At 34.6% G+C, this 16,259-nt stretch overlaps 1 protein-coding gene and 1 pseudogene across 2 annotated transcripts in view; both read right to left on the bottom strand.

Annotated features, from left to right (window-relative positions):
* PATJ (PATJ crumbs cell polarity complex component) overlaps positions 1 to 16,259 on the bottom strand; it is a 282,880-nt gene that overhangs the window by 118,497 nt on the left and 148,124 nt on the right. For both annotated transcript variants that reach the window (XM_036234605.1, XM_036234602.1), the window contains exon 28: positions 4,702 to 4,898. In XM_036234605.1, the coding sequence (XP_036090498.1) occupies positions 4,702 to 4,898 (197 nt within the window). The remainder of the gene's footprint in view (positions 1 to 4,701; positions 4,899 to 16,259) is intronic.
* LOC118604975 lies at positions 11,370 to 11,487 on the bottom strand (annotated as a pseudogene).

The raw sequence follows: 16,259 nt of genomic DNA, 5'->3' as shown, positions 1-16,259 counted from the left end.
ATTATAAACCTATTTATCTTAATAAAACTGTAGGAAAATAATTTTATTGCAATTTTGAAATCCTTTACTTTCTACTCGTTAAACTAGTGTTTCTACGATGGGATATTTTAATACACGAAGTCTCTTGAGCATAATTATTGCATTAATTATGTACACTTTATAAAATTACATCTATGTATGAAAATAATCTAAAGAAGCCAATCTAAGATGACAGAGGCTTCTGACTGTAAATTAGAAAGATTGGTATCTATGGAAGCACAAATGGTAGTGATTTTTTTTTACCATTGTTCTATGCTTCTAAATCACATCTAAAGTCTTCTAAAAGATTTCAAAATTAATTCACTGTCAACCAGCAGAGAGTTAAGGATCAGCTGCTGGGACTGTTGAGGTGGTAAGGCCTTCGGGTAAGAGATACGTCATGAAGCAGCTCCACGTACCTGGAGTCAGTCATTTAACTTTTATGGCTTTGATTTTTTTTTTTCTATTATTAAATAAATACTACTAGACACTAGGGTCTGAGTTTACCTATAGTCGTATATCGTTATCCGTGACAAATATGAGAAGTATTGATGCTTTTTATTTTTAACGGTTCTTAAATAAACATCTACACACGCAAAATAACAAGATTTAGTTTTGGCTATCTGGCAGGTAAACGTTACAAAGGGGATGTCCTTCCTCTGTCTTGAAGACAAGACACAGCTCTACATGCTAGCCCAATCAATTGTGCACTTCCTGTGCCACCCACGCTGTTCCTTCTGGCTGCTTCTGTAACCTGACAAATCACTCCAGTTCCCCGCACAGCACTATGGGCTCTCTCTTCCCACACATGCACTGTAGGGAAGATTATAAATAAACCTTATGTTCATATGACAGCGCCATGCCCGGGCCTGTGTATTTTCTGGGACTAATTGCTTAGGGAAAGCCAATACTCTAGTGCAAGTCTTATTCCAGTCTACGTGGTAATTATATGCTAATACCTTCTGAAATTAATTCAGAACTCCCATATTACTATTGCAGTAAAGGGCAAAGAAGCTGAAATTTAATCACATTGTCTTCTGGGGGCTTAATGTAAGATTTTTTTAATACATTAACTGGGCCATCGATTGACAGAACCTGCTGACTGCTTTTCTACTGTAACAATGCAGTCCCACAGCAACAAAACTGCTGGTGAATGTCGTGCCAAAAATCAGTCACGGACAGGGCTCTAGTAGGGAGGCAGAGTTTCTGAATTCAAAGAAGCCACATGTTTGTTCGACCGTTCTGTTTTCCACCTCCTCTAAATTAGCCTCAGCTTAGGGCTTAACAGAAGTCAGATCATCTATAAAAGGAGGCTGTGAGCAAGTAATAACGATAGCAACAAAGCACTAATGAGAAATAATATGAGCAAATGGTGGAGTTGTAAAAATAATCAAGACATGGATAACTTTACCTCAACTGAGGAGAGAAACCACAAAAACAAATGAAGTGTGGGTGGATAAGCAAATACGCAGATGTGCTCTAACTTGGAAATCTAGTAAGTATAGTCTAAAAGCCCATTGCAAATGCCTCCCTCCTACAATCAGATACACTGCAATATCCAAAGAATAGCTATTGTAACACTGGCTTTAGCTTTCCTGGCACTCATTATTAAATCAATTTCTTATTCTCAGTTCAGAATCACACTGGATTTGATATCATGCTATATATGAATTCCTCACATATCATAGAGAAAAGAGTGAAATTTTTCTCAGCTATAAAAAGAAACCAGGGAAATGCTTCCCACAGGAATTCCCCTCCCCCTCCCCCGCCCCATCATCCCTGACCTAGAGCCAAAAGCCACATGAGAAGATGGGTTATAACTCCTTAAGAATCCAGTATGTGCATTTTTTCATTCTCTCAGCTTTTCAAGATGATGCATGAAGCTACTAAGGAATAAGAAGATGGCTCCCCTCTGGGACACACTTTCAGAGACAAATGTATTAATATATACAAACTAAAAAACTGAAATACACAAAACCACACAAAATATTATTTTATAAATAATATTATCTAAAATTTATTAAGGCATTACTATGAGCCAGATATTGTGGCAAAGCTTCACATATCTTCCATCATTAATTCTCATAGCGCCCTTTCAGGTTGATTGATGCTATACAATCCCTTGACTGTAAGCTATATGAGGACAGGTATCGCGGATTTTGCTCACCAATGGTAAATCAGTACCTTGTTTATATAGTGCCTCCAAATGACAGATGCACAGTAAGATACTTGCTGAATGAATAAGTTCCATTTGATAAAGGAGGTAACTGGGAGACAGAGAAGATAAATAAGTAGCCAAACATATGTGACTCTAGAATCTGTGTTCCAATATATTTTTATCTTTTTTTTTTTTTAAACAAGAGAAATAGTGTTGAGTAGAGGGGGATTATCTTATTGTCATGTTTCATTGTCTTCCTCTTTCCATCTCTGAATGAAGATAAAAATTCTGAATAGCAACAAATGGACCAAATTCAGAAAGTCAAAGCAATAGAGAGGTCCAATATGGCAATTTGTTAATATTCTTTTTTACCCAGCAGAGCTTTTCCAGCCTCTGGGCTAGAAAACAGATATCTGAAGTTTCTGTCTGTGAGGGAGGAAATATGATCTAATTAATAGCCAACTATGTGCCACATACTGTGTTAAGCCCCTTCTAAAAATGCAATAACTGAAAGAATTAGAATAAGTTAAAGTAGGTCTGCTAAGACCAGTGCTCACTGATGTATACAGAGTTGGCTATTGTTATGGCCTGTAAAACACCCTCATTACTCTGCAGCCACAGCTCATTTCTTACCCGTCTCTAACAAAATGTCAGACAGAAAAATAAGAATGCTCCTGTTAGTCTGGATCCTCTAGGCCATTCCATCTTGAGTCTTAATAAGGTAGAGAGAACAGAACTAGAATCTTCATGTTCTAAATTATAGCCTTTGGACTATTTCCATATACCATGCAAGACAGGAAATCTGGGTCTAGGTACACATACCACAACAAAGTGGCTTAATATACATGATGCCATAAAGACAGAGCATCCTCAATCAGAATTCTCGAGGATCTAAACAAGTAAGGTTTGGCTGAAGTACTATGTGGAACACAGTATATTTTGGTGGTTAGAGCTTGGCAAGCCTGGGTTCTTACTGAAACTTAGTAACTGAGTTCTGTATTGTTAGGCAAGTTACTTATGAAGTTTTTTTTAATCCATAAAATGGAGATAATAATAGTACTAATCATATAGGGCTTTTAAAAATACTGAGTACAAATGTGTGAGTGCATATGTAGAGTGCCAGTAATAATTCAGTAAATTAATTTTTGCCTTCATTATTATTGCCACCACCATTACTTTAGTCTCATTTCGAAAGAAGTCCCTAAACATCAGCCCCAAAAAATAAACCTGAAGCAATGAAATATATTAGTTAATATATTTTGTCACCTTCTATTTAATTAACGAGTGTGCTTGTCAGTGCTGCTACTGAATATGGGTCTCTTTTTTGAAGCTATATTACAAAAGAACAAGAAAGAAAAGTAATTTCAGAAGTGAGTTCTTTGTGGAATTAGGTTCTAGATGGGGAGAAACTATCGGAGCTTGGAAAAAAGAAGTGACAGTGTCTGAGCAGCTTTGGCTATAGATATTATTAGGCACATCAGATTACGGATGACTGATTTCTAAGTCAGAGTCTGAAGAGGAAATCGCAAAATCAGGAAGCCCTCATTTTAAGTAAGCAGGCTGACCCTCCGTGCCGCTGTGATTTAGCTTCCTTTAATGTTGAAGTGTTGAAGCATTTTATACAAGAAGCCTCGGAGTACATGGGTTAACAAAGAGCTAAGAAGTCAAACTGCTCGATTTTGAATCCCAGCAGCATCGTTTACTTGGTAACCTCATCAGTAACAGAGGTTGCTGTGTCTAATACGAGGGATACATTAGCCATTGCTGTTGTTATTACATTTTTCATTCTCAGGTGCAACAATTTTGTAATGTCTGTTTCTTCCTCTAGACTGTGAGCACTTTGAATGAAGGGACTGGATGTATTCATTCCTTTTTCTGTGTCTAGTCCCAAGAAAAAAAATTATTAGCTGAGTGATTGAACAAATAAATGAATATCAAACTAAGATAAACTCAGAATAGAAACCCTGATTTTAAGTTTAAGAAAATAAAAATAACCTTTCAGTTTATTGATGAAATCATCGAGAGAGTAATTAACAGAGAATCAGTCATTTCCTTAGCTTCTCTTACCTCTATCCTGTTCCTAAATAAGGAATTTATATGGCCTTAACCTGCATCACCAACTTTACTGATATTAACTATTCCTTGACAATCAGATCACATGTTTCATTGGCTTAAACGACAATAATAAAAACACATGGCATACTTATAGTTAATTCAAAACCCAGAGAGTTTAGATAAATACTGACATTAGATTAATAATCAAATTAGTTTTGAACTTTTTGAATAGACAGTAAAAATGAGCCCTATTTTTTAAATATATTTCCATGAGAATTTACTTAAGGGTTCCCAAATCATTTTGAGATTTTTACTCAATATGATTTTTGTTCTTGCTTTGAAAGATGATTTTGAAGTTGAAAAAAATTTTATTCTTCAACATTCTTCCCCTTCACTCATTTTACTGTACACTATTTCCAGGACACTTTCACCTCAGTAGAAAAGAAATAAAAAGCATATATGCCCCTCACCTCTAACAGTTCATCTCCAATACGTATTCGTCCATCCGTGGCAGCGGGTCCTTCTGGGTTAATTCCCACCACAAAGATGCTCATGCGTGACCTGTCTTTATTACCAGCAAGGCTGAGTCCAAGGCCATTCTTATCCTTTTCTAGTTCAATAATGTGCAATTCTCCAGGCAGATCTGCATATCTTTGCCTGATTTTCTCTATTAAAGAAAAAAAAAAGGTAAAAAGAAAATTAAATGAAGTAGTTCAATCTGTATTACAGAGATGTCAGCATTTCCCCATCCTTACTGTGGTTCCTCTACAATGAATGGTTCTGTTTTGAGAAAGAAGTATTTGAGGTTATTCATAGCTTTATGTAGAAGTTACTGTTAAGAATTATTTTATCTCTATCTAAGAAGGCTAGTTCATCCATTAAACCTTCTTTATTGTTCAGGTTCACACTGACCCAGACTTTCCATGCATTATTTTTTTGCTTAAGACATTCAAAACAACATGGTAGAAACCTTGGCCTTCCTGTACCCCTGCTGAAAAAAAAAATGGCGGGGACAGAGGAGACTATTTACTGAGCACCAGCTAAGTGCCATTCACAAAGTTTGGTCCTCAAGATATCATGCTGAACAAAACAAACATGGTTTCTATTTTCATGGACTTGTAGTTCAGTAGAAAGGAGAATCAACAATTAATTCTAAATATTTACATTTATTTAAATTATTCAAAGCCTACGAAATAATATCGGGTGGTATGTAAGTAAAAACAAGAGCAATTAAGAATGTTGGTTTAGCTGTCAGGTCTGAATTCAATCCACAAATCTATCACTTACTCAATATCTAATAATTAATACATTATTTATCTCTATGAAATTCTACTTCATCTGTAAAACAGGCATTGAATTATCTGCTTCATGGATACTGGAAAAATGAACTAAAATTCACATCAAAGCACTTAAAGGCTCATGACTTTTATGTATTCTATACCTTTTTAATTCAGTCTTCTGTTTCACCTGCTACCTCCATTTTATGGCCTGTGTTACCTGTTTTAGGATTTGGCTGGCTATGTTTCACTCGTGTTCGTTCTGTAGAACAAAAATCACACTGGGAGATCAGTGTGGTAGACAAGAATTCTTTAAACATGTTCTGTGCCCCACATAGCACCAGCTCAGTGCAGGTGTGTTGCCAGGGCTAAAAGTCTGGATGACTACTACTATGGTTCTGACGCAACCATCTCATTAGCAGAGTAACAAATTAGTAGATTGTGGTTGTCCTGAAACTCTCTATTCTCAGTCTAATGCTCGACTTAGATCATGTTCACTGTCCTTCGGAAGAAACCGTGCAAACTGAAAGCTTAACTCAAATAATTATCTTAAGGAGGAGGGGGAAGGGAAAACAGTCTAGTTCAGTGTATTGTTTTACCGGACTAAACAATACTGCCATATAAGAGAGTAAATTTAAACTTGGACAATTAAGAAAATACAGGAAAATAAAGGACTTACAATGTAACAAAACTGTCCTCTATGTAGGAAGAAAAATAAGTCATATTAACATTGAAATAAATAAGCTCAAAGTATTTTTGTTGGTCAATGCCAAGGGGAAGATCCTATGCGGGTACTATAACGAACAGAGACATACAAGACATGCTACCCTCAAGCTGCTCACAGAGTAACACGATAGAAGCAAAGAAATATTAAACTACAGTTATTTAGATAGAAATTCCAACCACCACAAGTGCTGGGCACTGAGTAAATATTAATTTATTAGTGAATTAGGAGAGTGTATAAATATTAAATTAATTGTGGTAGCAACAATTGCTTTTAGGGTTCTAAGAACTGATGTGGCTAGAAGGGATTTCATGGAAGAAACAGCATTTGAGAAGGGTTTTAACTAAAGTGTAGAATTTGGCTATGTGAAGAAGGGTCCTGGTAGGTGAAATGGCAGGTGGAAAAGCACATATGCCGGTGGCGTAAAGAGGAGAATGCGAACCCATTTGGCTGTGAATTAAAAATTCTTTAGTGGGTGGACGATAAGAAAATAAGTACAAGGTTAAAAGGTCAATTGATAGATTGTTTACAGAAATAATATTCCAATTTATAAATTCTGCAGAGGTGCCTTGGGGTACCCAAAGTATGAGGTCTTACGAGGACACTCTATTTGAGACCTCTTCCCCAGATTCAACAAAAGCAGCGATGCTTTCATCTGCCATTAGATTTATAGAGTAAGATGGTTAAGACATGTTATCACAGCTAAGCAAGCAAAATAAAACAAAATTTTAACACATCTTTGTCAGAGAATAATAAAGCAGAAAAACAGTTTTAAAAAAATACTTAAGACTTTAAGAATACGATAAGCTGAAGGTATTAGATATAAGAAAAATTTTATATATCACAGACAGAAAATAAACATTTTGGAGGAGGCAGAGCACATAGAACAATTACCGAAACAGATTGTGCATTGGGTCATAAAAGAAACCAGTAAATCTCAAAGAACCAATTTCATACATTTTGTGTCTTCGAATATATGCAATAAAACTATAAAAAAATATAAACTAAAAACAAAAAATAGTTTTAAAACTCCCTTGTGTTTAGAAATAAATTAATGTTAGAAAAAACCCAAAATTTAAAATGGAATCAATATAGGAAATTAAGAAAGACAGTATTCACAATTGAATAAAAAACCATAACTCTCGAGGTCAAACTTAAAAGATATAGCTAAAGCAGAACTAAGAAGGCCATTTATACTTTTGAATAACTTTTCAGAAAACAAGAAAAGTTAAAGAATAATAAGTTAAGCATTGTATCTAAGAAGGTGGAAAAAGAACCACTTAGCAAATTCAAAAATATAAGAGAGAAAATAGCAAAGGGCATGTGTTAATGAAACAAAACAATCACCACCAAACCAAAAAAATATGTATATAAGCAAAACAAATAAAAAACATTACAATAAAAATCAATGAAAGTAAAGTGTAGTTCTTTGAAAACATTAATAAGACAGGCTCTGTAAAAACTGATCAAAGAAAAATATAGATAATACAATAGGCTAGTAATTATTAAAGAAACTGAAATGATCATCAAGGATATTTCCCTTCAAAAATACCCTAGTCCTAGATAGTTTTACATTTGAATCCTATCAGATTTCAAGTTATAATGAATTTTTATCCCATCTAAGCTGTTCCAGAACATGGAAAATGTACAAAAAGTTATCCATCCCATTTTTTGAGGCTAGTATAATCCTGATTCTGATTTCAAAATAAAGACAAACCTAAAAAAGAAAATCAACCTTATTTAATTTATGATCATGGACATAAAAATCTTTAATTTAAATCAAGTGTATATTAAAAACATTTAATTTGACTTCTATGATATAGACAATATTTGTGACCATTTTCTGACATAAGAAAAGCAATTCCATATGACTCAGTCTAGGAATACATTATAAAGAAGTCTGTATACCGGGAATGCAAGGATCATTAAATATCAGGAAATTTAGCAAGGAAAATCATAGTCACACACTAAAGCAGAAGAGCCAAAAATGAACATATATTGTTTGAATCCAAATTCACATCAGGCTGTGACACAAAGGGCATACTATGAGATTCTATCATGGGAGTCAAGCACACACATGACGAATTATAATTTAGGAAGATAAGTATAATAAAAATACTACTGGATGAAGTCACCCATCCATTTTACTAAGTTGTCAAGAAAACTACACTGAATATTGTAGATACTCTAGGAAACTCTCAGTCTATTGGTCAGATATATTATGCATCATGCCAAAAACCTCATTAGTTGATATTTTCAATAATCCATCATCCAACTTTTAACTACATTTGCCTAAACTCTAACAAATGAGTTATTCAGCTTTCCTTAATGACTTATTTATTATTATTGTCATTATCATTATTTTTATTATTATATTGAAAAAAAGGAGATAAGCTCAACAGAATAAAACAGAGCAGAAAAGCAAATCCTAGACTAATAAAGAGTTGAACATATTTGAATTGGTTTAGAAATTGTATTAATTTATTGAGGACCTGGTAAGCTTCAGAAACTATGCTACATCTTTCAATAAAATTTCTTTTTTCATACTAAAAGTTACCCTATCAGGTAAGAATGATTATCTCTGCATCCTATATGTGGGAAATAATATCTCTGATGTTAACTAACTTGCCAAAGGTCACCCAGCTAGAAACATATAACAAGGATATAAATCCAGTTTTATCTGTCTGTCTTCATAGTATTATGTGAAAGTATCTTTTTAGATTTTTTATTTCTTTCTACTTTCCTATCATAAAAACATATACTCCATGAGGTTCCTTGTACATCCAGTTCACTGCTGTCTTCTGTACCTAAAACAATGCCTAGTGAATACTAGGTGATGAATATGTGCAATATAGGCCTGTCAAAAGCATACAAATGGTTTCTAAGGTCTTCTTCAATTACTATGCCATACTGTTGAGCCAATGCCCAAAACAATGCAATGAAAAAGCAACTGAGACCTCAAAGCATTAGACTCATAAAATGTTTTCAAACAGAATACATTCTTTCAGTTATAAGAAGTAGAATGGTGTCTTTAGATTTGTATTAAAAGTAACAAAACCCATTAGGACTACTAGAAAAACAAATTACTACATGCACATTATTTTTTTTTAATTGACCCTATTAAATAAACTACAGAAACTTGAAAAGCAAAAAGTTTATGTTTATTATGTTTTTCAGTGCATCATAAAACAGGAAGAGTAATAAGACAATAAAACTGCCAAATGTTCTATAACACATATGCTCTTTAATCTTCAGTTAAATTTTTATTGTTAAGCTTTTCAGGCCTCAAAATTTGGGTTATCCTACAGTCTTATTTAGACTCATAACTAGAAGGGGCTTAAAAAATGACATAGCATTTGTTTTAAACAAATTAAATGCTATGTTTTCACCATATCATAGAATTAGAAACTTTTGATTCAGGCAAACCCAACCAAGAAATCATGTAAAACTACCTTTTCTTAATGCACACCCTCTTCCACACACCCACACAATTTGGACTCCTGTATAAACAAAGAAATAAGACTTAAGAAATGAAGATCTTATATAAAGTTATAAAGCTAATTTATAGCTAGAAACTAAAGTCTTCTAATATGTAGTTTGAGTCCTCTATCAAATTGTGCTAAATTTCTCCAATAACATTTAAAGGAATAAAAAATGACTTCAAATTTCTCCTTCAGTTAAAGAAGCTGTCTTTAGAGTTTTCATATTATCATAATACCCCCTTATGTAAAAGAAACATTTCACAGATCCTCCCCACACCTTCGTAAACACCTCCATTTGCAGGCGAGTGGACTGATAACGTAGATAGGCCAGTGTTCGGGCCAGGTCTGCTGAATCCGAGTGCTGTGCTCTCTTCATCACACCATGGCTATCACTTATACCAGTGGAATTTTTAAGGGAGCTGAAACAATGGTTCTCAGGCCCCATATCCTTAGATAATTTGCTAGGCTGGCTACCTAAAAATCACCCTTAAAGTCTATAAAACAGAATCATGACTGGGCTCCATCAGCTGAGGTTCTGAGCCAATGAGTTTGGGGTAAAGTTTGGGAACTGGGTAAATTTCCCTTTGAAACAAAGTCCTTAGATGATTTTCATGTGCTGCTATATTTGTAAATAGCAGACTAATCTCCCAGGCAATGTAATTTTTTTTTTCTTTTCCTGCAGTGATCGTGATGACAGTCAACCATAAAGTTCACAGATACCTAAACATAAGGCAGCCTTTAAATATGCTTTTCACAAAACTAATCTAATTTGGTGACTATTTCTGGCTCCACAATCGTGCTAAGGATTAAGTAAGAAATTTGTTTGGACTACACAATAGATTCCTTTAGAATCTCAATCTCAATTTTTCTCCCTCTCTCTCCCACCCTCCTACAGATAGCTGCCTGCCTCTCTCAAATCTCAGAAATTACTTGTAATGTCCATTCCAATTACTTCTATTCTGTAGGTATAATAAAAAGTGAACTAGAGTTTCAAAAAGGGAGAAGGAAAACAAAGTTACTGTGTGGGGGGAAAGCAAACTCTTATCTTTGAATAATCAAGACACTGCACGCCAGTTTAATTCAGAATTTAAGAACAAAATCACAGTAGAGCTCCTGTGTACAGCTGAGTCAGCACAAACTGTTTTGCACCATCAGACATCTGGCTCCACCACAGGGGAACCCCATACTGCCTGGCATTTGCTCTAAGGGCTGCTGAGCGTTGTTTCCATGGCAACCAGTGGTAGGGGAAGGGATAAGGAGCAAAAAAAATATGTGAAAAGAACGGTTTTCTTAAAACATTCCAATTTCACTAAAAATACATTAAAGAGGTGAAATAAAGAATATTATTTTATTTGAAGCCAATGAGGGTTTCCTCTAAAATTAAGGGAGAAAAAAAAATCTAAAGAACTCATACTTCGTTTCTTGTACACACATAGACACATACACCTTATTAGATTTTTAACAACAATATATTAAAAGTGTTGTAATGATCTAGGATCTTACTATATCTATTACTTCTAGAAAATGTTTATAATAAACATTCAATCTTTTTTCTTTTATTTTTTTCCCTTTTTTTAGGCAAGGCAATCTTTGGTCAACCTCACAGATTGCAAGGACCTTGCCAGCTTACAATCTCTTATTTCTTTTATTTTTCACACCTACAGCACCTGTCTTCCTAGGTGGTTTGCCATCCAAGTATTAACCAGGCCTGACCCTGCTTAGCTTCCAAGATCAGACAGGATTGGGCTTGTTCAGGGCAGCATGGCCGTAGACATAAACAGTCAGTCTTACACAGATTTTCATTGACTTTCACAATGTGTAATCAAGTAGCAATAGCTCCTATCTTAAATAATCTAGATGCTCTTCCATTTCTAAATAAAACTCAGAAATTAGAAGATCAGTAAGATACTTCATTTGGCACCAAGCTTTATTTCAGCAACCTGGAATGAACATCAGCCTAGAAAAACTGGAGAGAGAGGAGTCTTCTGACTGGGCTGAATAGTTATGCTTGTTTTAAACATGGATTTCTAGCCCAATGACAATGCTATCTGAAGAAAGGAATCTGAAATTGCTCATAATTCTGTATCGAAGCATTGATGCCTTTACCTTGTCCTAAAAAGCCAATAAGATTTCTCCAATATATTCTCAGGTTATTTTCCTATTATCATAGGTGTTGCTAAGTAATAAATCCTTTCTCTCAAGAAAGAAACTTCATCCAAGTCACTGCCCAGTATTTTAATAGAAAATGTTCAACACAGTGGAATAATGACCCAGTGCAACTCCAGAAGCACTTAGTTACCTGGTCTGTTTCCAAATAATAAAGAATAATACAGAAAAAATATTTAAATACATTTTCTTATAGATTAAATATAAAAATCCCATTTCTTAATAGTCGAGCTATGATAAACATCTCAATCTAATTTTCTTATGCAGCAATCAACTTTTAATTCTGAGAGATACTCTGAGTAGTACATACAGATTTAAGAAATAAAAGCATATGAAAGAGAATCAAAACCCCCCAAAACAGCATATGAACTCCAATAGTAAAAGCAATTCTCAAGTGAAAGCCTACATGAAATAGAGAAAATACTGAAAATATGTCAGTGTAAAGAAACTTACATTTGTCATGACAACAATAAATCTTCCTCTTAAATGCAGTGGACATTTTTTCGAGCATATAAAAAAATATATATCATAAGGACCTATAGGTAGATATTAATTGAAACACAAAAATATGAGAACTATAGTTACATATAATAATAACAGCTAGATATTCTTTTAAGCACTTTACTATAGTTTAACTTATTTAACATTTATGAAAACTCTGTGTAGCAGGTATATCCCCAATTTTACGATGAGGAAACTAAGGAACAAAGAGGGTAGATAACTTGTGCAGTAACACAGTTAGTGAATGGTAAAGCTGGGATTTGAAACCAGAAAGTTTGGCTATAGAGTCCATGACCTTAGGTGAAAGTCAGGCCAAAATTAAACAAAAAAGTATTATATACAAAATTTGGGGAAAAAAAGCCAGAAATTTCTTTCCTTTCATTCACAAAAATGCAGACTATATTAGATATAAAATTAGAAAAGAAAATCAATCATAAATTCAAAGAGACAAAATTCAGGCAGCCAATTAAAACAAAAATCCTTAAGATTATTTCCTTAAGAGGCCATAGAGTGAGAAAAAAAAGCTTCAACTAATAATGAAAATCTAAAATGTTCCCATTAGGTGAATCAAAATTCAAATGAGTCAATATACAATGAGAAAATTTTAAACGTAAGATACTGTATTAATATTAACTGAACTTTCACTGACATTATGCTGATCCCTTCGCATATTCAGTGTTATAACATAAAATCTTCAAGATGCTCATTTGGATAATGGGTAAACAAATTGTGGCATATTCATACAATGGAACTTTATTCAACAATGAAAAGCAACCACTGGTATAGGTAATATGTTTGAATGTCAGAAATGTACTATTGAGTGAAATAAATCAAGACAGAAAAGTGTATACACCACATGATTCAATTTTAATCAAGTTCAAAAACAGGCTAAGCTAATCTATGGTTTTAGAAGTCAAGACAGTATTGACCCTTGGGGAAGAGGGAAGAAATGGTGAATGAGAGGGGGCACAAAGCAACTTCTGGGTGGTAGTAATAGTCTATTTTGTGTCCTGGGTGGTGGGTGGACATTCATCAAACTGTAGCACAATTTTCTGTTTGTATGTATTTCAATACATTTATTTTTTTTTTTAAAAAAAAGAGACAACAAAATAACATAATGTGAGGACCTTGTTTGAAATCTTATTTGAACAAACCAACTGCAAAAATATATTTGGATACAATAAAAAATATTTGATTATGGGTTATATATTAGATAAAACCAAAGAATTATTGTGTTAGGTACATTAATGGTATTGCAGTTTTATTTTTAGAGATGCTCATGCATGGATAAAATTACATCATGTCTGGAAATGGTTTAAAAATATTTTAGTAAAGAAAAATAAGGAATAGGTGAAACAAATACAGTAAAATCTTGGTAATTATGGAATCTGGGAAAATAATATATGGGAATCCACTGACCTCTTCGTGTTTGAAATGTTTGAAAATTTTTACAACTAAAAGAAAAACAAAACCAAACCCTCCTAACAATCCTGTAAGATATAATCACCCCATCTTACAGATGACTGAGGCTCATGGAGGTTGTGGAACCTGGGGTTTAGAGTCAGGTGTCACTCCAAATCTTATATGCTTACCCACCACACAAGGAAGATAAAAAGGAGCATCTTATGTGCACATCTGCCAGAGTGGCAGAGGGAAGTCTAAAATCTGCCTCAGTCCTTTTTGAATTTACTGTGTAGGGAAAGAACACACATAGAACACACATGGGAAACTGTCAGAGTCCAGCCTTTGGAAGTTTAATTTGGTGGCAGTACACATAGGCTGACTTGAAGAGGGGAGAAAAGAAAACACGAAGATCAAGAGGAAGACCGTAAAAATAGAATGGTAGACAAAGAATTAGAGGCAAGGTTAGCATGTGGTGGCAGAAAATAATTTGATAGACAAGATCAATAAAGCTTGTGAACTGTTTGGATGCCTGAGGTTAAAGAAGGGAAAGGATAACAGGGAAACTGAGGCCTGATCTTTAGAAATGAGTGAAGGACAAGGAGGTGACAATTTAGTTTGAATGAGCTGGTGTATGGTATCAACAATAGAGAGCTGGTGAATTTGACCTGAAGCTCAAGAATGAAGGAACTGCCTGGAATTGCTGCTAGATAATGCAGAGATGGATGAGACACTCTGAATAGTATGTGACAATAAGTGAGCGATGGTTCAGAGGAGAATAGGAAACCTGACCACTTAGGAGGCCATTACTATGCAACAAAGAGTGTTAAGAAATGGATGTAATATGGGTTAAGGTGTCAATTGGAATAGAAAAAGGAACTTAAGGAGTCAGGGAAAAGGAGTAATAGCTGACTTCATTACATTTATTCATTTAAAAAATTTTTGAATGCCTGCTCTGGGCCAGACATCATACTAATTGCTAAGGATATAAGGGCAAATTAAAAGAGGGAGGAAAAAAGCGGGGGGGGGGGGGGCGTTTGAATTAGGTACTATCGAAAGCATAAGGTAACAAATTTGGTTGGTATCTTTCTTTCAGTCACACAACAGCAGACTAAGAAAAGATTCAATTTCTATAACAGTAGCTAAACTCTTAAGAATCACTTTTAGTCTGGAGAGGAAAAGAATCCGTCCCCTACCCCTAATCATTCACAATAAACTAATGGCAAAACTTGGAATAGAATTCAAAAGTTAATCAATGATCAGGACAGTTTCACCATTCTGTTTCAGAAATCAGGGCAATTAGATCAAGTCTAAACTGAAGGTAGAGGTGGGCTATCTTCACCTCTCATTTTCACAAATTTCATTTCAATGCCTTCTTTAGTTCATGCTGGGAGGAAACTGACCACTCTGCCAAATCCCTCTGATAATGAGGGATGTGGGGGTAATACACTTATTCAGTGGGGGAGTTGGCAAATGATCTCTCTATAAAGACAAAATACAAGTGCACTGATCACCTATAGGCTTAAAACATTGTGAAATTAGTTTAATACAGAGGAAAGTTTATCCACTCTAATTAGGGAAGATGGCTACATCTACACCCATGTTCAAATGCATAGGCTCACACATTCAGTCTTAATGAATATGTCTAGTGAGGCCTTTCTATACATCCAAACCAGTGTTTCTCAAAGTGTGGTCCATAGATCACCAGAGGTAGTTAGCTCTGTATAAAACGCAGTTGTATGTCATATGTACAAAATCTAAATTTTGGGATGCAGCCAAGGAGTCACCAATTTCTTTAAAAGCAGATCTCTCTGTAATTATTACACATATTAAAGAATACTGTCTAAAAACCTAAGTCCCTCTCCAAGAGCAAAATGCCTTCATGAACTGAAAAAGGTAAAAAAAAAAAAAAAAAAAAAAAAAAGAAAAAAGAAAGGAGTTTGACTATTACTGACTTCAAATTTTTACCGAGTCTTGAGAGAAATCAATGAAAATGTTCTGATTTTTAAAACAGTGCTGAGAAAAGCCAAATATAATTTTAAAAAGAAAAAAAACACTCTTTGCAATCAGTTGTATATTTTAAATGCCAGGAGAATAGAGAATATGGTTCTTTAATCACTATAAAAGCATTGAGTTGCAAGCTCCTTTGGTTATAGCAGAGTAGGAATGTGTTAGAGTTGGGCCGATTTTGCTTCCTGGTCATTATGCAGTCATGCAATAACGCTCGACCAAAGCTCCATGCTGGCAACAGATCACGGAGAGCGGCAGTGGCACTGACAGCATGAAGGTGTTTAATTATATTTTCTGGAGGGGGGAGAAATGGCAGTTTCCAATAATTAAAGAGAACTGCAGTAGAATTTAGAAAAAGGAATATAATGCGATATGTGCCAAGTTTACCTGGTCCCCTTAGTGACTGATACTTTGGAAGCAAATTTCCCTCCGCATACCTCCTCAGGAAACCATCTGGCTGTGTTTGC

Source organism: Rousettus aegyptiacus, unplaced genomic scaffold, assembly GCF_014176215.1.
Source record: "Rousettus aegyptiacus isolate mRouAeg1 unplaced genomic scaffold, mRouAeg1.p scaffold_m13_p_1, whole genome shotgun sequence".
NCBI classification, from domain to species: Eukaryota; Metazoa; Chordata; class Mammalia; order Chiroptera; family Pteropodidae; genus Rousettus; species Rousettus aegyptiacus.
The sequence above is the reverse complement of the archived record's forward strand: the minus strand, read 5'-3'. Positions and strand labels throughout refer to the sequence as shown.